Source organism: Aquila chrysaetos, chromosome 9, assembly GCF_900496995.4.
Source record: "Aquila chrysaetos chrysaetos chromosome 9, bAquChr1.4, whole genome shotgun sequence".
In the NCBI taxonomy this organism is placed as follows: domain Eukaryota; kingdom Metazoa; phylum Chordata; class Aves; order Accipitriformes; family Accipitridae; genus Aquila; species Aquila chrysaetos.
The window spans coordinates 33220030-33245567 of NC_044012.1; the positions used below are offsets into that span (position 1 = coordinate 33220030).

The 25538-nt window shown below is 42.2% G+C and overlaps 1 protein-coding gene across 1 annotated transcript in view; it reads left to right on the forward strand.

The window, feature by feature from the left end:
* TMEM132B (transmembrane protein 132B) overlaps positions 1-25538 on the forward strand; it is a 261473-nt gene that overhangs the window by 62842 nt on the left and 173093 nt on the right. Inside the window, exon 2 of the mRNA XM_030025983.2 lies at positions 7346-8225. Coding sequence (XP_029881843.1) covers positions 7346-8225 — 880 coding nt within the window. The remainder of the gene's footprint in view (positions 1-7345; positions 8226-25538) is intronic.

Below are 25538 nucleotides of genomic sequence, written 5' to 3' on the forward strand. Positions count from 1 at the left end.
ACCTCTAAGGTGTTGCAGATGAGGGAGTGCAGATTAAGAATGGCCTGCCACGTCAGAGCATGGATCCATCTGGCCCAGCAGCCCGTTTCTGATAGCATCCAAAAGCAGATACTTGGTAGGAAAGAGTAAGATCAGGCAAGCACGGAGGATGCTTCCCCTAAACATGCTCTCAGCAGCCCGTGACAGAGGTCCTGTCTTTGCATAATGCTGATTTAGGGAGTGCAGTGAGGAGTATTCTCTCTGGAGTCCAACACTTCACATGGTTTCCTTGCTGGACTAATGGCAGTTTTGAGCCTTTTTGCTTTTCTCCAGTTTTCCAAACTTTTGCTGATAGAGAACCCTGAATTAATCTTCAGGCCCTTTGGGTATTGGATTACGCTCTGCCTCACTCCTTTCTGTGCCAGCAGTGCTGGAACTGGCATGGGATGCTAATCCTGCTGTACCTATTCACTCAGTCGTAGAGGAAAATGTATGAAAACAAATTGCTAGTCCAAGCTAAATTTAGATTTATTCAGTTGGAGTTAATTATAATCTTTATTTAGTCCCAAGTGATGCCTTCTTATCATACACTTATTATAGCTGAGAAAATTAATTTTTATTCTACCATAAAGGTGAATGTAATAATCTGGGTTCAGGGAAGGGATTACTTTAATAAGATTTATAGGCAGCCTTTCAGACAGTAAGGTTTTATTACTATCTGTAGGTGGCCTTGCTGTACATATGTCTTTCAGTATGGGTGACTGTGCAAAATGCATGCAAGCTAAAAACTGTATTAAGCACCAGCTCAGAAACTTCCACATCCAACTTAATTTTTTGGCAACAGTAAGCAGGCAAAGCACTTGACTTGCTTTGGAACAGAATAATACAATTTGTTACTGAACTTGTGGCCTGATCAGGGGGTTCATTCATATGGATGGTTTAATTTCACACTGAAAAATATATTTTAGTAGACAAAAGATTGATGAGGCCCGAGATGGTGCATTCAAGCTTTTTGGAAGCAGAGTGATGGACAAACATAGGCATGCAGTGTGGGAAGAGAAACTTTAGTGAAGAGTGAGCTATCAGATTTGATGCGCCAGGACTCCTTTGCCCATAGACATCTAAGCCTCCAGCATGCAGATCTGCACTGGCCACCTTTAGCAGTTGAGTTAATGGATAGGAATAGGCTCCTCCTAAGAGTGATTTATCACCCCAAGATATAATTGTTTAGGACAGGATGAATGAATTCTGGAGACACCCTTTTCTGTGATTTACTGAAAGGGGAGCCTGGAGTGTGTGCTGGGCTTAGATACCTATCTAAAATGAGACACGCTGACTCCTGCGGAGGGTGGCCAGAACGCGTAGCTGCAGCAAAGCTTGGGTAACAGAAGCTTGACAGAGACATTTGAAGATAGGTACGTGAGACGTTGTCCCAAGTCTACAGAAGTTAATTAACTTCCCTTCAGTTTTAGATGTTAGCATTAAATAGACTACTTTTTTTAAAAATTGCATCCTTTTTCTTGTCTTTCAAAACAAGCTGCCCGACTAGCAATGTTTTGCAAAGCCGATCTCTGTCTCCACAACTGTGTAATCAAGACTGAACATAAGGACTGTAAACTGGTTGCGAGCCCTACATCAAGTTCTATCCTTACATCAGACTAGAATAAGAAAAAGAGAGAATGAGAAAAGCTTAAAGGGATCCTATCATCTTTTCTCATGCTACAATTTTTTGTTGACAGCTTCTGGGCTGACTTTAATGTTAAAAAAGTATTGGGAACTCTTCTTCGCTCTTTCTTGCAGTGACATATCTTCAAATTATTCTGTTACAGTTGAAAAGACTGTTTGTTATTATGGTTTTGTTCTTCTGTGCCAGTGCGGTTCACTGCATAACTATCTCAAGTACTAAAGGAGTAGGTCTTGTTTTTGAATGGTAGGTGATGAAAGTTGTTCCTCAGTGGGACTATGGAGAGTTTGTCATCTCCTTTTCCTCCCTAATGTAAAACCGAGGAGACGAGTCACACGATGGACTCTGAATGTGGAAGGTAAACAGTGACATCGTCCTTTCATGGTTATTTTATTAAATTTTGAATGAGTCAGGGAGAGCATGAGGTGGGTGTTCATCTAGAGTCCTTAAATCCTCCTTGCACAACCCAAACTTATCCTACTTATAGCACTCAAATGAGGTCTAAACTCATCGTAGGTTTTCACACTGTAATCATCCTCCTCATTTTCCTGCTGCCAGGATTAAGAGTCAGAGTTTCCCCAGCTGTAGCCAGGCCAAATCACCTTGCACAACCTCTTATTGCTGGGGTCCCTAAACAGCATCAGGTCTTACCCCTTGCATATATGAGAGAAAGTGACCTACACAGCTGGTCCAGAATTAATTATTCTCCTATAATTTGTCAGTTCCAGAATAGCTTTCCTTGTGTAGACACCGTATTCTGGGATACAGTGTGTTTTTATTCAAGGATAATGCCTGCATTTCCAGAGCAAAATAATTATTATGAATAGAGCCATTTTTATAGTGGAATAATGTACATGTGTACTTTGGTCTTTATGGTCTTTAGTGAGGGCTGGTGGGAAGGGCTGGTGATTTTTCTCCTATACAGACAAGCCATTGATTGCCTCTGTGTGAGTCATGGATAACATCATAGTACTTACTGGCACCACATTACTTGAAATTATTCCTCTTTTACAAAGAGGAGCGTCTGTATGATCTCATGCTACAATTCTGATGATGCTGCAGGAAAGAGGAATTTTAACATTTTCACAGTTTTTCCACAGGTGCAGGATTGGCTTTCTTGTTTGTTTTCAGAGAAAAAGAGTATCGAAAAAGTTGCAATTTTAAATGCTTCTTGTTCCCCGCACCTCCGACTTTAGAATTACTGAGGGTTTATGGAAGACCTGGCTCCTGTTAAGTAGTTAGCTGAAGTAGAGGGAGGATTTAGATGTGAAGTTTGGATCTGTGCTCCAACAGGAGTTATTTTCCTTTTTAGTTACAAAATTATGAACTTTAAAGACTTTCTTCTTACTGCAGCTTAACATAGATGCGTTAGTTTTTAATGCTGACATGCCACTGCCACCACTACCTTCTAGGAGGACACTTGTTTTGCTTCTTACTAAAATGTATGAAATCTGAGAAATATAGCTTGAATGGAATCTTGAGTTACATGAATGGCAGATTTTTATTGCACAGTGTGACCTACCGCTATGGCTTTGCATGTGCCTTAGTTCTGTGCTGCTTTTTATGGCATCAGTCCAGGCTTGAGTGAGATTAAATGCAAAAGCAATGGACAATTTTATGTTTAAATAAAAAATTATCAAGACAACAGAAAGGAAGCTTCATTTGAGGTCTGAGCTGGTCAGAGTAAGGCCCAGGCAGGGGCATCCCCCTGAGGCACAGCATTGCATGGTTGGTAACATGCACGGTGGCTTCCTCTCTCTCTCTCTCTGCTCTTCAGAAACATCAGAAGGGTGTTTCCTTTTTGTGTGCACTCTCAGAGTTTGCAGGACGGTCTGGGCTATGAGGCTATTGCCCAGATCTGGAGAGTGGAGTTTCGGCATAAAATGGGAGTGATAAGATTTTACAAGTTGACCTGTTGCTCTAGGGGTCTTGGTATTTAGCTAGTCCAAATAGCTGTTTTAAAAGGGGCAAAGCACCTGCTGAAAACCTGTTACAAGGTAAAAGTTGTAATAGAAATTCAAGCTAAATATCCCAAGTCATGTCCAACAATGTGTTACTTCCATACGTATGCCCTCAACGCCCCCAATGCCACAGTAGTCTGAGAAACAGACTGTGTTCAGGCTTTGAGATAGCACTGGGCTCTGGGGATGCTCATTTGGCCTCCATTTACTTTCTTCAACTCTTGCTCTCTTTTGTTACATAATTAGGACTAACCCACATTCTGATCTAATGTTCTGCCCTCTTTTGATCTTGCTGGAGTGCTTATTAAAGGAGCAGGTTGGTGATTTATTAGTCGCTTTGTTGCATGCCAGAAAGCTGGAAATGTGTCCTGTTTCTGATTGTTACTGTAAGGAGATTGATGCTGTGGTGCTGACGTGCCGAATTAAAAAGGCGGGGTGTTGGCCTGCCATCGTATGAAGTATTTCTTTTTAGATGTTCCTACAGCGTCATAAAATGCTGCTAAATTCAGATATCATATTTTGTTGCAGGCTGGTTCTAGGACAAAGCCCAGCCCTGTCTACTGGTGTTTATGGCTTCCCATATAAGCTTTCAGACAAAATTTGTGTCTCATTTTGTTTGAGTTACAGCAGGCTGATATCCTAGTCCTCGTACCAGTTCTGAGAAGAGGCACTGAATGTTGCCACTGTAATGAAACAGAGGAAAGGGAAAAACATACCTTTTAAACTTCCTGTAAATCACTGTTTGAGAGACATAAAATATCTGCATAAAAGGGGGGGGGGGTAAGTCCTATAATGTAAACACAAATACATTTAAGCCATGCCTTGGTTTTGGTTCCTCTTTAGGCTCAGGAACTATGTCAGTGTTTAAATCTTCTTTGCAACCTGGTGTGTCTAGGGAGAAGGCAAATTTTAGCACTTCCGGAAATCAGAGGATACTCTTGCTGCTGTGTGTCCTTTGCTTATCTGTACAGCTGCACAATTTTTATGGTAAATGCAACTTCACAAAAGTATTGCTTTCAAATATAGTTCGATTTATCCACAATTAATCCAGGAAGGTGCTTGTTTGCATTTGACTTCTCAGCGAAGAAACAATGCCCTTCCTCCCCTCACTGCCTCTGCTTTCACAGGAGCAAAGTTCACTTTCAGCGACTGAGTTGTGGAGTTGCACAATGGCATGGCAAGCCATGCCGTGTCAAGGTGCTCTATAAATAGCAGAGCAGTAATGGAGCTGCTAAAACATCCCTTGGTGACTTTGGTTCTAGAATTGGCATTGATCTTCTTCTTTCTCCCTTCTCTTCCTGCTAAGAGCAGGACGAGGTTTGACCCGCAGAGTGTTTCCCGAGCACTTTGTTATTCAGTGGTGGGATAAAAGCGTTAGGGCTCCCACAGAGCAGCACAGCAAGCAGTAGTGGGGCATTGCCTGACCCCTGCTAAATGGTGATCACCAGCTTCTGCTCTTTGCCTCCATCCCTGTTGTAGGTTGCTCTGGGTTCCTTGCCTTGTGCAGCCTCCTGTGTCCGGTGCTAATGGGCGGTGGTGTCCATCTCAGTTACATGGCACCTACTGCTTTCTGTGGTGTCTGTCTCCCTGTGCCTCCTGCCTCTTACACTGCTTGCAGCTTGGTTAGCATCTTGCCTGGAGAGACTACCTCTGTCTTTTTCCAGAATTGCTTATTACTACTCACACCCTATGGCTTCCCACAGAGAACTGGGGTCTCTGGTTTCTGCATGCTGCAGGGAGTGTGCCAGCTGCCCATCGTTTGCATCTGAATGAAAAGAGACGTGGAAAGGAAAAGCTAAAGTCAATTTTCTCCACTAGGAAATTGGTTGTCCCCTATGTGAGCTATGATACCATGGCAAGCTGGCCCAGGTCAGTGCTCACATGGGGAAGGGAGGAGAAAGTTTCTCATCATCTGGATTTCTGCATTTCAGCTGGGTGTCCAGGTCCATGGCTGCATGCAGCCAGGGGAAGCTGTTGGCTGCACTGGTGTGTTATGAGAGATGGGCTGAAATGTTTATGCATGGGCATATACGAAATGAGAGGACACCGAAGTAGGGTGATTGCATGGCAGCTGCTCTGCAATTGCATTTGCTTGTGGAGCTGAGAGGAAACCCTGCTCTGATCCCCATGGGGAGTAGTGAGAGAGGAGACTGTTGATACTGTTTCCTGGTGAGATTTTTTTAATGCTTTTGTATATTTTTTTGCATATTTACTTGTTCCCACAAAGAATATTCCAATGGCTGCAGAAAAACGTTGACACAATTAAATATACAGCAAAAGTAAAGGCAGAAGGATTGTGATGAGATGAGAAGCATTTAAACAAGTGTAGATAATATCAAACCATTGAAAATAAATGAGCAGAATTTCAACTGAGAACAAGAGTGGAGCAAAGTCAAATGGACGAGATTTGCCCTAGAATCTGTCTTTGATAAGTATAGGCTTTAAAAATACACAACCTGAAAAAAGAGCTTAAATATTAGAGCTTTTATCTGTGCTAAATTGTGGCTGCAAGTATCCGAGTCATCTGGCTTGTAACAGGTGTAATTGTTTGTGCGGTTGTCACATTGTGTATCTGCTCTCCCCAGTCTTGACAAACAGTAAAATTGCTGCTAAGCTTCAGTGAGAGACAACAAGAGCTTTGACCTTAGGATCTGTCATTGTTCCTTTGTTATCTCTGCACATTATGGAACTGCTTCATTTTAATTCATTTGGCTTCTGTTTATTTCTTCTGTGGCAGTCCCAGGAGCTTGCATTCACTGGCTTTTTGTTGGAGTGTATGAATTGTTAGTTTGAAAGACCCACCTTTTCTTTCTGGTAGAATTGCAGCCCAGATTGAATATATCTCACTATTAATTAGCAATTGGCCCAAACCAAAGATGTCTGTTTGATCCCTCCCTCCCTCTGGAATCTTTTCTTGCCTGGGAAAAATTGCTCAGCACTGGCTGGAGGATTGACCATTGTGTTGTAGAGAAACTTCTGTGGTTTCCAAATGTGTTTCATTCTCCTCTGGAATTAAACCAAAAAATCCTTCTAAGCGTCTGCGAACCTTCTGCATGTAAAGGATTTCTCTCCTTTTCTCAAGTTCACTCTTGCCTATAAATCCATCCCACTGAGACCTCTATCAAACCCCATATTGTTTTGTGTGAAAAGTTTTGGTTTCAAGAACACAAAGCTTTTATCAGTTTGCTGCTAACTTCCAAGCTGCTGACCTGGCAAAAGCGGATTGGGAGTGATGTAGATTTGCACCCCTCCATTGCATTGTGTGTTAGCAATGTTAGACTAAAGAAAATGTTCTGGTTTACTGCCTGCTAATATTCAATATGCCAATTTCTTATGTATATTGAAACATGGATGAGAAAAAGTCCTAAGTTTGATCTGGCAATAAAAGAATAAAAACCAACCAGTGAAAGGTTTTGAACTTAGACTGGGACCTGGCGAATCAATCTCCTCCTCTTTTTATCCAGTACTTGATTAATGGCTTTGAAGTAGATATTAGATTGGGGATGGTGGAAATGGACCTGTACAGTTGATGCAATGGGATGTTTTCAGCATATGAGATTTGAGCCAACAATGTTATTCCATGGTACCTGTGTCAGATTGTTTCATAATTGTGGCTTACAGTATTGACCTCTGGTAATACATTGCTTTTGACAAAAAACGAGGGGCATGCTAAGCAAACATTAGAGTTGTCTTTCTGTTTCCTTTTATCTTTGGCCTGCAGTGGTGGAGAGCCGAGGAGGGATCATGGACAGCATACAGAGATTTTCAAACCTGCCAACGTATCTCCCTGCAAGCTATCACATCTGCAATGCTGATATTTTCTTCTTCCTCAAAGAAGCCAACCAGGATATCATGAGGAACTCCAGTTTGCAGTCCAGGGTGGATTCATTCTTTATATACAAAGCCAAACTGCCACCTGTCCTAAATGCCACATATGGACCCTTTTCTGTTGAGCAGGCTGTTCCCTTGGACCTCATGCTGACTTCTGCATCTCTTGGTTTCACAAATAAATTCACTTTTAATTGGAAATTAAAATCTCACATAATCGACAACTCAATCTATTCCAACAAACCTAAAATACAAACCTTGTTCTATATCGCGGGGAAGGACTGGGATGACTATAATTCTGCGGAGAGGTTGCCTTGTGTGAAGATGTTTGCTTTCCTGGAGTCTAGAGAAGTTGTGGCCAGCTGTAGATTGACAGGTCATCTAGGATTATGTGTTGCGGAGCTGGAATTATCTCCTAGCTGGTTCAGCTCCCCTCCACCCCTGGTCTCAGAGGAAACAGCCTCCGTGGAAGGGATTACTGTGGAGCTCTTCTATAAGATTTATCCACCAGATGGGGAATGTTCTCCAGAGGATGCAAAATGGGAAAACAATATCCATGCAGGTCAAGATAATGAACACAAGGCTTTGTCAGCTATGGAGAGGATTGGTAGCATCATTGTTTACCCAAATCAAGACAAATTAAAACAGTCTTCCCTGAGGCTAGATGAAAATGTCGTTATTCGCTTACCCCTCAACCCGGTCAGAGAAGGTGATATTGTGACCTTTCATGTTTCCCTGGCTGATGACTCTCTAGCAGACCAGTTTGTATTAAGGTAAGAGAATTTTTAAACAGTCTACAAATAGGGACAAATAGATGTCAGGTGTAATTTCTTCGGTTACATTCAGTATTTTCCTGAGAGAACTTAAGCGTTTCCTTTCCAACTGGGGAAAACTATAAATAGTCTTGAATTATCTGTGTGGATGACACTTTTTGGAACATGGGAATTGATTTTAAAGTATGAGCTGTAAATGTTTGTATGATTATTTTTTGTTTTAATTCCATTTGCTTCTAGTCATAATTCTGCCTCTTAAATTATGCCTCTGTAAGTCAGCCAGGGTAACTGCGGCAATCCATTTTGCTAGACAGTTTGCAGGAGGGTTTTCTGTTTCTTTGGTGAAGCTTCCTCTCTTTTTATCAACTTTCTTATCATCTTTCCAAAGTACATGGGCTACATCTTGCACAGGTCATACGTGGTGAGGAACTATTTTGTTGCGTTGTACAGGGGGTAGCTGAGAGGTGAGAAAATGAGATGTGCCTCAGCTTGTGTAGGAAGTCTTTGGCAGAGCTAGTATTTCGATTCAAACTTTGCAAGTTGTCTTCAGTTTTTCTGTAAGACAGCCCATCCTGCTTTCTCAGGCTTTTGACTGCTTGTTGCATGGCCCATTTTTGTTTTAAGTTTTGAGACTTTCTGGTGACCTTTACTTGTGAATCTGCCTGTAAGAGGAGAATTCAGGCATTTCTAACCACCTCGAGGGTTAGTGCTGCATATTTGTTATGTCCTTAGCTGTCAGACTGTGGGTTCAGAGCTGCATAGAGACCAAATTCAGAGAGAAATGTGAGCCAGACTGGGGGAATAAAAGGGCCAAAAGGTAATTGGAAAGTGTCATATTCTGTGAGAATGCAAGACACTTGGGAAAGAAGGAGTTGCAGCCCGCGCTAGCAAACCTCAAAACAAATTCGTGCCTTACTTCTAACTTTTTGATCTGAGAACGATGGGCGCAGAACATGACAGAAGTGCACTTTGGGGACAGACGTTGAGAAAACAGACAGCAAACCTTATGCAGCACTTTCAAATCATTCAACATGTGTGAAATAGCACATCCATATTAATAAACTTACAGATTGCTGCATGAATCAGGATGAGTGGTTCATAGTGCAGGGCACAGGCAGAGGGAAAGAAATGGTCCACAACATCCCAAGCACTTCGATGTACTCAGGTTGGTGGGGAAATGTGTGAGAAATATCACAGGATTTAACCAGATTTTCAAAGGTTTGGGTCAGGAAGGGTCTTCATAGGAAGAAACCCAACTTATTCTTGCCTTTACCTGGCTTTACTGGTTTTAATTCGTTAAATATGGTTTTGGCCAGCATCCACTGTCAGTAGATGGACCAACCTCATGGAGCAGTCAGGTTTCGGCAGCTGTGTATTGATCCTCAGTGCTATAGCAGAGAGATTATGGAATTTGCCTAAGGCTCTGCAAGGATTTAACATCAGCTCTTAATTCTCGTTTTTTTGTTCTCTTTGCCACACCACAGATAAAATTCCCTAGGTATTAGAGACAACCTAAGATGAGGATGTTTTCTTTCCATTGGAATTTCTAAAATAATACTTACCTTGTAACAAACAGTGTGAGGGAAACACCAAAAACTTCTTGCAGAGATAGTTTTGAAATGCTGTCTTTCAAAAGCAAAATAGTTTCTGGAAGCGCTGAGCACAGTAACTAACCTGGGGTTTCAAGGAAGCAGAAAGAAGAGTCGAGAGCCTCCAAATTGGGGAGCCCCAGGATGAGCCAGAAGAGCCTGGCTAGCACCAAGACCCTCGTCTTCTCCCACAGGCCCGTATGACATGCATGTCTTCAGCTGTCAGGTGGGAGTCACTTTGCGGTGCTCTCCCAACACACGAAGCATGCATGTCGGTGCTCCTGAGCTGCTGGGAAGGCAGTCAGGTTTCCATGGGGATTTCCTTCTTTGAAAAGTGTGCAGAATCAGTTCATCTCCAGAGGATGTTTCTGTTACAATAATTCAGAATGTTTTACGTGCCCAGAAATATTTCCTTGGAAAATTCACTATTAGCTCTATGAAGTCTAGCCTGTTTGGTCTTTTATTTGGCTTTGCTTGCATTGTGCTTTTCATCACAGAAACTGCAAGTATTTTTCTTTAACCTTCAGTTGAATGCTGAAAGTAAGAGGCAAAATGCAATTCTGCTGATGGTTCACCCGTCCTTCAGGATGGAGAGAGCACCAGCAACTGTTGCTATGATTATTTCAAATGACATACGTGGGGCCCATGGAGAGATTATTCAGCTGAAGTTCACATAGTAGGGCAGGGAATTATGCTGAGGGAAATACAATCACTATAGCGCCTGCATCTAATATACGCAGTTTCCCTCACAGGCTTTCCCTGTTTTTCAGCTCAATGCTAATGTCCGTAAAAACCCAGAAGGTTTTTATATATGTAGAATTTCTGTGTGTTATAGCTGGAGAAAAATACATTGAAGTGAATGTTTGCCTTGGGAAATATATTTTTGCCTAATATAACTTGATTGTTTTTAATCATATTTGTTATAAGTGTAGCGGGGTGAATTGCAGTCTGGCTCATATGAAACAATAGATCAAAATCAAGTCATTCTCAACACAGTGTTTGATGCCAACCTCAAGCTCTGACAGTATGCAAAAGAACAGATATGCTCAATTTTATGCACCTCTTTACTATTTCATGCTGTGTTGTGTAGCATTTTATGTTGGATTTTGTTCTAGCAAAACTGACTACAGTTCTCATATGAGAGCAGATTCTTCCTCGTTTTGGTAAAATTTGGGATTCTTAACCAAGCTTGGAAACTGAAAAGCAATTGGAAACAGTTTATTGATTCAGCAGCGTGATGTGTGATACTCACTGGTAAAACCCCCATTCTTCTGGTAATATCACTTGCAGGGCGATGCTGCCAGTTATATGTGAAGCTCCAGCTATCACTTCCAGTCCCTTTTATCAGTCCAAACTGGTTTTCCTCTGCTTAAGCTAAGTCTTGGTTATTTGTTTTAATTCGTTAACTAGAATTTAAGATTGAGTTGGAGCTCTAGTTGTGCTGTGGTCCAGGGAATTTGTTTCTTTTCATACTGCAATCCAGCCAGCATGGTTCAGTGTAATTGAAGGACCCAGATATGTCAAGGGGCAGAATTTGGAGGCTAAGTGTGCATTTAATGCTTTTGCTGTGCCTGACAGTCATATTGCTCAATTTGTTGACAGATGATCTATACATGTGCGCAATGAAATTCTTGACACTGGAGATTAATTTGTGGCCTTGCCGGCCTGGTCTGTACTGTAAAAATTACCATCTGTGAACATAAATTTTGCCCATTATGTTAGGTGGGTTGCCACTAAACATAGTTTAACCATAAAGATAGGTGAAATGGGCTATGTTGCCATGATTAAACTTTTTTATGGGCTACCTAGTTTAAAGAAAAAGGAAAAATGAAGCACAGCTTTGAGATTCCAGCAAGACTAATACACGCAATAGTGTCACAAATTTTCAGGCACTTTTTGTCTTTTGATGCACAGGAGTATCTGTGTTACCTTCTTTACTGACAAACTTAGATGAAACATAGTAAATGAGGAAAGATGGAAATCACGACTAAACAAGGGCTAACACCAACTTTTGTGCTATTTACTAAACAGAGGAAGTCTCCTGATATACATGGAAGAGTTGTAAAAAAGACAGGAGAAACCAATTCTTTCTTAACTGGAAGGACAGAAATCTCATCCAATAGCACTGCGAATGGCTTGCATTTCTTTTGTGGTGTATGTTATTATTTTACTTCATCTTGAGACTCAAAGGGTATATTTAAAAGAAAAATGGGAGTAATTTTGTACAGCAGGAAAATGTTTAATGGAATAAATGGACAATCATCCTTGGTTATAGGGAAGAAACCAGGACACTCTCTTTATAAATAAATAGCAAAGTTTTGTCCCGTTTTCCAAGTCTCCTCATTTAAACCGTCAGCAAGGATGTGCTGGTAATGAAGGCTGAGCACTAATAGCAATTTGTCGAGTCACAGACAAAAAGTGAGTTTGTCGGCATTCGTTACATGTCCCTAACAGAACCTGTCCTTCTTTTATGCCCGATCAGAATAGAAATGGAGATTGGAGATATTCCAGGAATAATAGTAAGGGGCTGAAACCAGGTAATGAATCCCACGCTAGAGAAATGAAAGCGACTGCGGTTGGGATGCGGCCCTCTGTCTGGAGGGGAATGGCAGGACCGTGCAAAGAAACCTTGCTGTCATTCGGTGCCTAGGCAACCTCAGGGAAAAAGATTATCCACTTCTCTCTGCTATGCTCCACATATTGCAGGGCAAAGATTACTTTTTGATTTTTGGATGAACCAGTACAAGGTGTAATACACGCTGGTTGGCTTTTACTGATTATTCTCACTAGGAAAAATGATATTAAGGATTTATATTAATAAACATATATCCATATGGAGGAGGTTATGTCTCCTACTAAGGAATAAAAATTGCACAGGCCATTAAAACTGACTTACAAGACTTCTGCGTTAATAATGAAAGATCTGTAGAAGTCTAAGCAGTCGTCTAGAAGGCCAGAAAAAGATCATTAAGAGGATGTCTCCTGCCAATAGCTGCCAAGAGCAAACAAGGGAAAGAAAACAGAAGGTTTTAGATCTGGAAATGCATAGAAAATGAGAGCATACAGACTGTGGGGAATGCAGCCTGGCTGCGTGTGAGGAGGAGGCTCCGTGTGGCCGTCATCACTCGTAACCAAGCTGGTATGAATGGGGGGAAGCAGGGCAGGATTATTACTGGTGAGAGAAATAAATGATTAACTGAAGCATAATTTCAAGATGAAAATTCAGTATAAGTGAAAGTGTTGATAAATGGAAAAAATATACTTCTGAAATTAATCAGAAATGCTTGTTTAGATTTAGAAATAATTACAGAATTAAAGCATTACTGGCAACTTCGGAATAATTGTTTTTTACGCAAAGTTTTTAATAAACCCAGAATGAATGTTTAAATTTGGTATTTCTCTCTTTTGTCTGAATGTACATTGAACTAAGTGTAAAATATAAAATAGTAATATGTAATATTAATAAAAAATATCAAGCACTGCAAAGTCTGGAAATGCCAGAGATATCTGTGCAACCTTAACTTGGTCCCCATGTATATACATACATATTATAACATATTCCTCAAAGACAAATTCACTTTTTTTTTTTTTTTTTTTTTTTTTTTCTTCCCAGATCGCCTGCTTCATTCAATGCATCCATTTTCTTCCTCCCACTGTTTTCTTTTCTTTTTGTCACTGAACGGGAAAGGGAGTAACATCCTTTCAGGACATTCCTGTGAAGCCCGGGGGAGCTGTCACCAGAATTTTTTTTAGCTTGGATAAACTATTTCTATAAATGCTCTTTCAGAAAGGGTTGCACCATTCTTTTTATTTTTCTTATTTCTATTTGAGACAGGCATGTGGCCCAGAAAAAGTGGCTCCAGCTGATGAAAGCCTGGCATGATGGTATGGAGTTACAAATGTCACAATTTGTGTGTTGTATGAAGTAGTTAGACCTGAATCTTTCTTGACTGAAGTGAAAAAGGCATCCTCCCTGGGTACCTACAGGCAGTGCCTGGCTGTGCTGCACCCACATGCACAAGCCAACTTGCCCTGGAAGTAGTTGTGCCACACTGCCAGGTTTTCTCTTCTTTTCATGTGCTTTAAGATAACCTTCTCTGCCCTAACCACACTGGAGCGGGAGAAGAAAAGAAACATCCCCCTCATACAGTCTTAACAACAGCTAAAAATGACCAAAAAAAAAGCTCCTTCCTAAAGCTTGAGCAGTCCTAAAAGCTTAAAAACCGATGGATATCCGACAGTGAATAAATGACCCAGTGAATCCTGAAAGGCCCCACAAGACTACAGTCAATAAAACTTTTTAATGGAATTTTAGATAAAGGTCAACTATCTGCTACAATAATCAGCCATCCGCAATCACTCTTCACAGGAATAAAACAGGCAGAGCAGCAGGCCCACGCGACAGTAAGAAGCTCTTGTTAGTTGTTGGATATTGGCTTTGAAGCACTTCCAGACGGGATCGCAGCATCATGGTGATAAAACACTCTTTTTTTTATTGAGACGTTTTCTGACGGTGACTTCTGTTGCCCTGCAAAAGGGGTCCTGAACATGCCGCTTTGTCCAGAAACACAGCTACTCGTTACTACAGTGTTATTAAGGTGTTGTCACGGTAAAGGAGGATGAGACAGTGATGGGAGGCTGTGGTGCTGAGTTTGGGTGACTGTGGCAAGTGTCCCCACTGTCTGCCCCTTCCCTCGCCCTCCACAGCCCTGGCTTAGGGATGCTCCCTTCTCCCACGGGAGCGGGGAAATGTTCGTAAGAGTTGAAGGGGAGGGGTTGATCAAAATGCAGAATTAAATTAATAAAAAATATTTAACCTGCGTGTATATTTCACCAGTGTTTTTCACTGAGAAGGTGAATAGTTTGACTGCTAGTTATTTTTAATTTTGACAGTTTGGGAATATTTCACATGTATGGTGGGGGAACACTGAGTACAGCTGGAATGAAACAAGGACCCACTTTCCATTGGTAGAGGTGTTTGGTTTGCCTTGAAACCCTACTTTTTCTTCTATTCGAGTCCTGCCAGCAGCACAGCTATCTCATTCATCTTCCCATCTGCATCTATGAGCGCTAAGGGATGTGGCAATGTTATGTAAATTAATTTGCTGTATCTCATATTCAGAATCATAAAGTGGAAAAAAAGAGAGTTATGTTGATTTTTAAGTCAGTTGGTGTGTGCCCTGGTTTTGTCTGGGATAGACTTAATTTTCTTCCTAGTAGCTGGTATAGTGTTATATTTTGGATTTAGGATGAGAAGAATGTTGATAACGCAGTGATGTTTTTAGTTGTTGCTAAGTAGTGTTTATACTAAGTCAAGGATTTTTCAGCTTCTCATGGCCAGCCAGCAAGAAGGCTGGAGGGGCACAAGAAGTTGGGAGGGGACACAGCCAGGACAGCTGGCCCAAACTGGCCAAAGGGGTATTCCATACCATGTGATGTCATGCCCAGTATATAAACTGGGCGGAGTTGGTCGGGAGAGATGCCCTGCTGCTCAGGGACTGGCTGGGCATCGGTCAGCGGGTGGTGAGCAATTGCATTGTACATCACTTGTATATTCTAATTCTTTTATTATTATTATGGTAGTGATATTATTATCATCATAATCATCATCAATATTTTCTTCTTCCTTTCAGTCCTATTAAACTGTCTTTATCTCAACCCATGAGTTTTGCTTTTTTTCAATTCTCTCCCCCATGCCACTGGGTGGGGGGAGTGAGCGAGCGGCCGCATCGTGCTTAGTTGCTGGCTGGGGTTAAACCATGACAGCGTGTGAGCAGGTCTCTCGTCTCAGCAGTACTGAACTACAAGTGGGTAAGCGGTGCTGTGTGTAACTGGTGGCAGTGCATCTTGTTTGATGCATCAGATCATTTTGCACGTGTGTGACAAATAAGGTTTATAATAGGAGCCCCGACAACCTCTTGTCTGCCAGCGTGTTAGCAGACACTGCTATAACCTGTGAAAAGCGTTTCCCATGGATTTGGAAGATACCAATACACCATGTGACTTGACACAAACTCAGCCTTGTTGACGGTAATGGAAAGAGATTTTACATTTTTAAATGGTTTGGGTTCTACAAGCTTGTTCCTAGGCTGATCCCCGTCTCCGAAAGCTTCAACATGACAGCTCCTGCTAATTAACTCCAGGCAGCTCCTGCACAACGCAATGCTTGGTTCGGGGCCGGGTGCGGATCTGCAGAGCACTGTCGGCAGATGTGGCACAGTTGCACTGAGAACAAGGTGTAAGCTGTGGTTAAAATGCTTGCGATGCAGAGTGTGCCAGGGAAGGAGGCAAGTGCTTTTTGGAGGAGACCACTGCTAAAAGGATGCCCTTGGTTTGTTGCATCTGCTCAGACTTCCTCTATGCAATGTGAAGGTGTGCTGGGTAGTGATCTCTCTTGGATAAGAGGCTGCATCTAAGGGGCTTGCTGTAGGTTCAGCCTTTCCAGTCTGCACAGGGCATCGCCACTGCTTTTCTCCAAATCTTTCTTTTGTTGGGGGCTATCCTGTCTGTAGTTATTGCCTTGCAGGAAGGGACAGATGATTTACCCCTGCTGTGATTAACATCGGTGCCGCAATGAAATGGGAAAGGAAAGCCACCGAAAATGGAATTAGTTGAGTTTTGCCTGTGAGCACCTGGGTCTGAGTTCAGTTACCTCCTGCGTTAATGAATACAAAGCTGCCTTGAGGTGACAAAACTGCTTAAGTACACAGTATCACAAAGGGTAATTTAAGGAAGACAGCTGCAAGATAAACTTTTTTTTTTTTTTTTTTGCACATCGTACTCAGGTTGGGAACACAGGTCAGAAAAGGTTCCTGTCTTTGATTGATCATTTCAAGTTCAGGGACACACTGTGGCTTTTTGCAAACTGTCCTAGTGAGCAAGTACCTGGTGGGGAGCTTGGGGGAGGGTCTTCGTTTTGGACAATATGCTGAGTGGTCCCTGCTTTGTGCTGCCAGACAATGATGGCATTGATCAGCTTCTTGTTCGGCTCTTCATTAGCTGGCAGTGCAGTAAATCACAGTCTTGTTTAAACAAGTCAGATACAACAGTGATTTGGTTGTTGATGCAGTTACTTCTAGTGTGTAGTGAATAGTATTAAAAGAAAAGTGTAAAAACGTGTCTACTTTGAGATTTAACTTCTTCCTGAGATAAATGTTTTGGGATGTGCGTTGCTGTCATTTTATCCTGGTAAAAAATGGATTACTATCCCATGAGGCTGATGAAGTATTGCTTTGAGTGAGCACATTGTTCTCAATTTCTTCTCGTATTCTCGCTGATGCAACAGAGAGTTGCTTTTGTCCTTGTGTTTACCTGTAAGTTTTTGCATGGTCTGATACAAGAAGACCAGTGTGATGGTTAGCTGACAGCTTTGTGGAGGGAGGACTTTCAGAAAGAGCAGGAGACAGAATATTGCAAGAAAGTTGTCAATGTATCTTGTTTTGGGTGCGCCTCCTGTCCTCCAAGCAGTTTATGTCAATAAAGGACTTGTAAAATGGTTTTGGACAAAGCAGAGCAGGGACCTGTGCTTTGTGTGAGGTATTTAATGCTTCAGATAGCTGCCACGTGTGCCTTGGATGCTGTACTCAGCCAGGGTATGAAAGAAATCTTATTAACAAAGTTATTGGATCCCAGATGAATCAAAAGAGCTGCAGGAGAAGAAAACAGTGACAAATGAGTCTGCCATCCCAAGGCACAGCAAATGGTGCTTACAGTTAAAGCTATTTCACTTTTTGCACCATTTGGCTGCCAGCCCTCCAATGCTGCATGGGCAGTGGGGACTGAGGCGGTGCGAGGAAGGTGATGCTTCGTGCCGGCAGAGCTGCAGAAAGCCCCCACGCAGTGGGGCCAGTGTTGTTTCACATGGGAGGACTGCAGCGGGAGCTCTTCTTGAGCTCCCCAGAGCACAGGGAACTGCTCCTGGATGGTGGGGTTCATCTCTCATCTCCCCCCAGCTTTCAGTCTGCCACTTAAAAGCCCCTTACCCTGAGCAGCGCTGGGTGACAGTGCCCTGTATGGAGCAGTGCTTCGTCCTGTGTTGAGAGTTACAACCACGTAAGAGGAAAACATCTCTAAAATATATTCTCAGGATCCCTGTGGAGATGCTGTGGATATTCCCAGCAGAGGAGGAATTGGTCAGAGCAGCAGTATTTTCAGGGGTATGCCAATGAGGAGGGCCATATTCAAGCAGTCCCATGTTTGTAGGGCAACTTTGTCAGCCTTATCACTCTGAGCCATCAGGTGTGGCTCCAACAGGTGTCCCTCTGCTCCTGCTGTGCTTTCATTTAAGTTGCTCAGTAGGACCAAAATATACCTTCCCCTCTCCACTACATCCTTTTTAAAAATTTCTGCCAAGTGAACTTTCTAGGTTACTTTTTTCTCACTGTGTGGCCCAAGCTTTTGTGGTATTAATGAAGGAGTCCTCAAATGTATTTTCACTGAATCCTCATCTCTAATTGCACTGGTCCTAGAAGACAGCAAGTGGGAAAGGAAAAGAAGCAGAAGTATGGGATAGACGATGCCTTGTTCGTGGGCTTTCTAAGCATCTGCTCAAGTTAATGAGGGTCTGGGCAAGAAGTGTGCCAAGCGGCCACAGGAAGCACACGTATGAGCGCTTTGATGCAGATCCCTGATGGAAGATGGTGATAAAATGCACCAAGTGATGCTTGGGGACAGTCTGAAAAGTTTGTCCCATCCTGGGAGGTGGCAGAGGGTGAGGGAGAAGCAGTAGCAGACTGTGAGAATCTGGACCAGGATCCAAATGCATTGTGAGTTTTGGGTTGTTTTGGATCTGCAAGTTTGGCTCTGGCCCATCTCTAATTTAATTTGCCTGGCCAGAGTCTTCTCTCTTACGCAGAAAAGAGGGGTGATTTAATTGACTTCCACAGAGTTGCTCGGGAGTTGTTCCAGTAAAACTATCTGAATTTGTTGTGTGCAAGGCACGTGTGTGTGCCAGAGTTCTGGCTTTGTATTTCTGATAATTACTGGGAAAGTTGTTAGGGGCAGTAGTAGACCTGGGTGGGTGGGTGGATAGGACACAGATGGATAGGGAACGGTCATGTTTTGGGTACTGTTTTAATGACACACAGTAACACTAGTAGTATGGTCTTAATTATGGCATTTCCTGCTGTTGTCTCCATAATGTGGCATAAGTACCTATGCTTTTCAGCTAAGATGACTTTTGACTCATTTGCCAAAGCTAATAACCCTTTAAAAATAATTTAAACCTTTTCAGAAGTATTTCACTGATGCTTTTGGGACCAGCAGTTCCTTTATTTGCTATGGAGCAGATACAGAATGAATAGCAGTACTGTGGACTCCCTCAAACAGCGACCTTATGTGAGATGTAGTGATTACAGCAATTAAATCCTCTTTGCCAAGGCAACCAGGGCTTTATTTCAAACTGAAGTTAGAATTTTTTTTTTCCCCCCAAATGAATCTCTTCTGCATGTATTATTCATTTTTCTTTGGATCGTTTAGCCTGTACGAGTTGCACGAGCTGAAATTCAGTATTATTATTTATTAATTATTCCATTGAGGTAACGTCTAGGACAGACTGCCTCAAGGGGTCAGAGAGCACAGAGTTCCCCCATGCAGCCAGAAGCAGAACAAGGCCATAACCCTTGTCTTGAGGTGGGGGTTGAAGACTTAACAGCATTTCTGGAACAACTTGTGAAGAGTTTGTATGTGCTTTTCGCTAGACTCCATAACCCATGTCAAGGAAGTTTGGGGCATTTCGGTCCAGTGGATGTTTAGGCCAGTACAGTTTTGACCATACTCAAACTTTTTTACTTAAGTATTTGAAAAAAAGTAGGTCATGTCAGCTCAGGCTTTCTAAGTTCAGCTACGTTTGGGTGACTTGAACGCTAACTTCTTGTCGCTGTGGCTCTTGCTTGGAGAGGCGAAGGTCAGTGATCAAAAATGATGGTTAAGATGGAATGTTTTCTTCAACAATTTTGGAAATTCTAGCTTAGGATGTTTTTTTGATTCCTTTTTTTTAAAGAAAAAACATGTTAAAGAAGTGCCTGTAACCCTTGCCTTGAATGTGCTACACCCTCATTTTAAGATTAAGCGAGTTCACTGTCTGTTTCTGCTATTATATAAATAGCATCCTGATTGACAAGAAAACTGAAATGATTCTGTTTAAATCTGTACTGCTCTCCTAAGAAATCTCCATTCATTATTCCTGGGATGACTGAAAGATTTACAATAGTTTATAATCTGGTATCATTTTATCCTTCTTCTTGGTATTATTAATCACCTTGTCATAGAATGCCAGGAGAACTTTGTTCAGCTTGCATGATTTGGGCTGAGAAAGCCATACTTTAATATTAATGTTTCTTAGGAAATTGGGTAGATATCTTTGCATTCTGGGAAACATAAAATGGATGAGTGATGTCCTTTGACTAGACATTAGATGCTTACAGAGTACTGAAGTTGAAGAATGGTTGAAAAACCTGCAGCTGTACCACCTGGGGAAGAAAAATGACCATGCAAAGCAGATCTGGTTCAGGTCAATATTTATCATAGAATCATAGAATCATTTAGGTTGGAAAAGACCTTTCAGATCATCGAGTCCAACTGTCAACCCAACACCGCCATGCCCACTAAACCATGTCCTGAAGTGCCTTGTCTATGCGTTTTTTTGAATACCTTCAGGGATGGTGACACCACCACTTCCCTGGGCAGCCTCTTCCAATGCTTGACAATCTTTTTAGTAATGAAATTTTTCCTAATATCCAGTCTAAATCTCCCCATGCGCAACTTGAGGCCATTTCCTCTCGTCCTAATTTCTTGTCCATTGGGTTGTAGATGTCTGAAATCACGAGTACCGTGGAGGCTGGTGTTTGTGGTTGATCCTTCTATGTGTTAGCGCTGGACTGCTGCCCTGGTGTGGCTGTGTTGATGGTGGTGTCTCATTGGCGACATGAAACCCAAGTCCCAATTATTTGCTCATTTAAAGATTCTGGGTTGCATTTCACAAGCCTAGAGGCAGTCAACCAGGATCCTGGCTGGGTTTCAGCTTCAGTAATTACAACTTGCCAGTGCAGATTCTCTCTGCCTCTTAAATCACATCCGCTATTTTTCACTTCCTTTGCTAAACTGCTGTGTCCCCTGTGCTGTTGTTGATGATAATAGTTCTAATGCTATTTTTGTAACGTTATTTTATCTGTAACGTCTCACAGTGTTTTTACAAGAAACGTCTGTCATTGCTTTCATTTTACAAATTATTTTATTGCTCACGTTCCAGTGATACACCTCAAACAGTAGATGCTTTCCAAAAGGAGGAAGGCAGTGTCCCTTCTACCCCCAAACTGTTAATTTTCAAGGAGGACTGTGGGGCCGGGGGGATGTTCCTGCCCTTTCCTTTAGCTCTCTTACCAGGGCAAACGTATTTGGGATGGCCAAAAGAGTAGCACCACAAGGGTGGTGAGTTTGGTAGGCAGGGAGGTGCCGTCCTGTGCGTGCATCCTGTGCTGTCCCCCAAACGGTGATGCCCGGTCCATGTTCCCTTGGGCTCTGCCCTTCCGTCTGTCCCTTAGAGGCCCGGCTTTTCCCAGCCCACCTGTATCCCCTCCGTCCCAGGCCTCTGCACAGGGGAGATGCAGGACGACGGCACAGGCTAGGATCTGTATGCAGGCCAGGAGAGGGCAGAGTGGACTTGTGTCTGGCTTGTGTCTGAAGCAGAAAACCCAGGCAAAAGTCAACAGCAGGTCGGGAGGGGAATGATTTTGGGCTAGGATGTGGGTTGGTGCTGGCACAGGTGCCCCAGCTGAGATGGGAAGCTATTTCACCAGCTGTGATCCCCCTGAATGGACTCAATGCATCACCTCAAAAATGCCTTTATGGGGGAAGATTTAGCAACTTGTTCACCCAGTGGTGCAAGCTGTCTGCAAAGGACCAGAGACCTGGCAGCCTGGAAGGCTCCCCCAGGTATTATTTCTTACTGAAGAGGAGCAGGTCTCTGCTGGGGTGTCCTCCACACATCCTGGGGTGCACCTGGGCAGTAGACAATGGCTGTGTGCTCATGTATGCAGTATTGCTACCCAAAATTGAAATGCATGTAACATGTTCCCCCCCCCGCCTCTTCCTTAAATGATTTCTGAAAGCTTTTTATGAATGCACTGTGCCCCTTGTGTGTGCTGGACATTGCAAATGCACTTAATAAAACAAACTTATCCGCTGGTCAGTAGGTTAGGAAGCTATAAGTGAACTTGTCTCTTGCAGAGCAACTTTCTTTTTGGACTTGAAAAACAATGGAAATGTAGTTAATGTTCAGCCTGACAGAGTCTTAGCAAACATATTAAGGGCTTCATTTAATAAAATCATATTTCACTTTCATAGACAAGAAGCAGAATAGAGTTGAGTCTTTTTTAATGAATAAAGTCCTTAGTAAGGCACTTGCAATCTTTCTTTATGTGAGGCTTATTCTCAGGTTTTTTTATTTTAGGAGCCAGGGAGATTTAGTGCAGCATTTTCTAAATTGTGTCGTGCTTCCTTTGGAACAGAAGGGAAAGGGAAATGTATCTTAATGTTAAACAGACGTGAAACAAAAATGTGGTTTTTCCCAAAAGAAAAGTTAAACATTTGCAAGAAAAACGTTCTTCACGGAAATTTCAATTCTGTTAAAAACACTTTTACTGTCAGAAAATAATGGTGCTGGATGAGCTCTAATAATAAACCAATTTGTGTGTACCATGGGAGTGGACTTTTTCGGTCTTTTGTTGTAAGTCATACTGGAAGGGCTGCCACTGGGCTACAAGAGCACAAATATTTTCACACTGGGATTTGTGTCTACTTGAATTATGTGAATAACTCCATTGAAGTACAACTGGGAAAAAATTCATCATGTGACTTATTATGAAAACGTTGCTTTTTACTCCATTCGATGTTTGAGCAGCTCCATGTATTTTTCTCTCAGATTTTTTTTTTTTAAATTCTTTTTTCTTAAATGCTCTCTCTGCACAGTGCCTTGGTTGTACTGCACACAGACCATGCAACAGCAGACTCCTGATTTCTGGGTAACTGGACTGCTGCAGCTAACGAATAACATTAATGGGCTGGGTGTGAGCTGCTTTCCCAGGGCACCGCGTATGCGTTGCGCTCCCCTTTCCTTCATTGATCCAATTTGTTGAGATCAGCAGGTGCACCAAAGCATGCAAATTTAAAATTTTATTTGAGGAAAATTGAGTGGCATTTTTCCCTGAAAGGAGCTGTTTCTCTCAGCATTGCTGCCAGCTAGCTTGTTTGAGAGAGTATTTGCAGAAATGGAATGCAAAAGTGGTACAAACGCAGCCAAACTGAATACATTTACAGATGTAAAAGGCTTGGCTTTTTTTAGGCTTGCAAAACTCTTTGCGGTGAGGACTGTCACTTTGTGTAGATTTATAGCGCCTTACATAATAGGTTGCTAAACACATTGGCCTTCAGGTGCCACTGCAGTCTGATGGGTTTAATAATGGTGACGGTGACAACCCTGGTCCCACCCAGATTGTAGACCCGCAGGTTTCTAAGACAGTGCAGGTACCTTCTATCCTCTCCGGTCCACAGTCAGTCATGCTTGATAACAGTGTGAAAATTGGATTTGTCAACTAGTAATCCCTCAGTGATCAATGATTAGTTGTAATTATGCGCTGTTTAAGTGCTATGGAGAGAAAATTGAAGTTTGTGGCCGGAGTAGGAAATGAAGAATGGCAGGTATACCAAGCCATTTGGTGTAAGAGAAATTTATTTAAAGAACTGAATTTGCACAAAGAATGGTGAGTTAAACTGCCTTCTATAGCCGGGCCACAGCTGTAGGGGTAGTAGTGTTTAGGCTGAGCAGGCTAATGTAGTCCTTAGTGAGCTTGCTGACCATAAAGTATCATAAGTGGGACAACAAGGAAGATTGCTTTTTATTTATAGTCTCCCAAAAATGTGCCCAGTGTGAAATGTCATGAACAAGCCCTTATTTGTGAGGAAATAGCCTTTGAAACTACTACTGTGTTTATAATCCACGCTTCTTCCCGCACCCTGGTTTAAATTTTTGTCCAAATGTATGTGCTAGGAGAAACTGAAGTCACTGCTTGAATATTCACTCATGGGACTATGCCATCCTTTTGCACTCTCCCTGTAAAGGTGCAAACCTAGACACATGATTTGGTTTCGGATGGAGGAGGAAAGGTCTTAGTTCGCTTCTCTTTGCTTTCTTCTCTGCTCAGAAGAGCACAACAGACCAGGTTTCTAGATGGGCAGAGATGTTATTCTAGCTGTTTCTGTGGAGGCTCTGAAAACCCAGTTGTGTATGTCTTGGGATTTCTGTACACACTTTGCAGTTAAATCTGCCACCAGTAGTTCTTCTCAGTCAAGGAGCCAGAGAGGGTCTTTGTTCCTTTATCTGTATACCCATGGGTGATTTGCACTACCTCATATGTCTGATTGTCATTCTCTAAATAGATGTGCAAAATGAAAGTGTTTAACTGCAGGAGGTGGGAGTGAAAGAGCTGGAGTAGACCTATTACCCAGTAGTATGTGAGAAAGAGCCAGCAAAATTTATGGTTTCTGAAGGACCAGTGTATTTTTAAGCTTCTTGTATTCTACACTTCACAGCCAAGATTAGCAGATTGTTGACAGCTCCATGATATATTTGCTGTCACCTGGCTGGAGTCCGAAGCAAGTGATAAATTTTTAGTTTGAATGAGCTTGTGTGACATGCAATGACAGATATATTTTTGTTACTACAAGTATGTAGCATGTCCTATGGTTGGGGATTTTGGTGCTATTCTTGGTGTGGCCTTGAGAGATTTGCTTGCTTTCCTTGTGCTTCTGTTTCACCATCCAAGAAAAGATGGAGAAAATGACACATTCCTCATTTGCTGTGATGGCTCATTCTTTTTCTGCGATGTTGGAGCCTGACACAGGCTCGTATCATTTTCATTGAGTTCAGTAAAGACTGTCTGCTGGCAGGAGGCAGTAAGTGCTCTGCAGAAAAGAATCCAACATTTCCAGTTGCTGTTGCTGAATTTCATGTATCTTGGGTATATGTCACATGAACTTACATTCAAAAACTTGGAGTGTTTTTGGAGTGATAATACTATATTCTGGGCAGGTTCCCACCCCAGAATACACATTCAATATGGGAGAAGGGACAGTGTGAATCAGTTTTATCTTCATGTGACTGAACACGTAGAGGAACTGAATTTGCATGTTTTGGCATGTGGGTAAAACTGTAGTGTTATATATTGGTGAACTCTATTCAAATGAAGAGGAAAGATAAATGATAGTTTATTGGATTCCCGTGTCTTTATAGCTTCTGGTGTCTAAATTTATCTCAACAAAGTGAAATCTGTCTTCCCTGGGCCTTTTAAAAGGTCTCTCATATATCAGCATTAATAGGATATAGCTGTGTTGAAGCTGGTATTGTGCTGCTTGAAAAATCTGAGTCAGGCAAACTGGCTTTGCTTGCAGCGGGAGAAGGAAGAGAAGTGTTACACCCCAAACTGGGGGCTTCTATTTGCTGGGGAAGCTGGAGCTGGCTACGGACTGTGCTGGAGACATTGTCATCCATGGCAGATCAGCAAGGGAAATGATGACACAAACAATGTTCAAAACCATTGCAAAATGTAGCTGAGAACTGGGAGGTCTGTTTAGGTCTAGAAATTGTCTATCACTTGTAACAGCAGCTTTTATCAGCTTGAAAAACAGAAAGTTTGAAAAGCAAGTAATTATTTTATTCCCTGGAATAGGA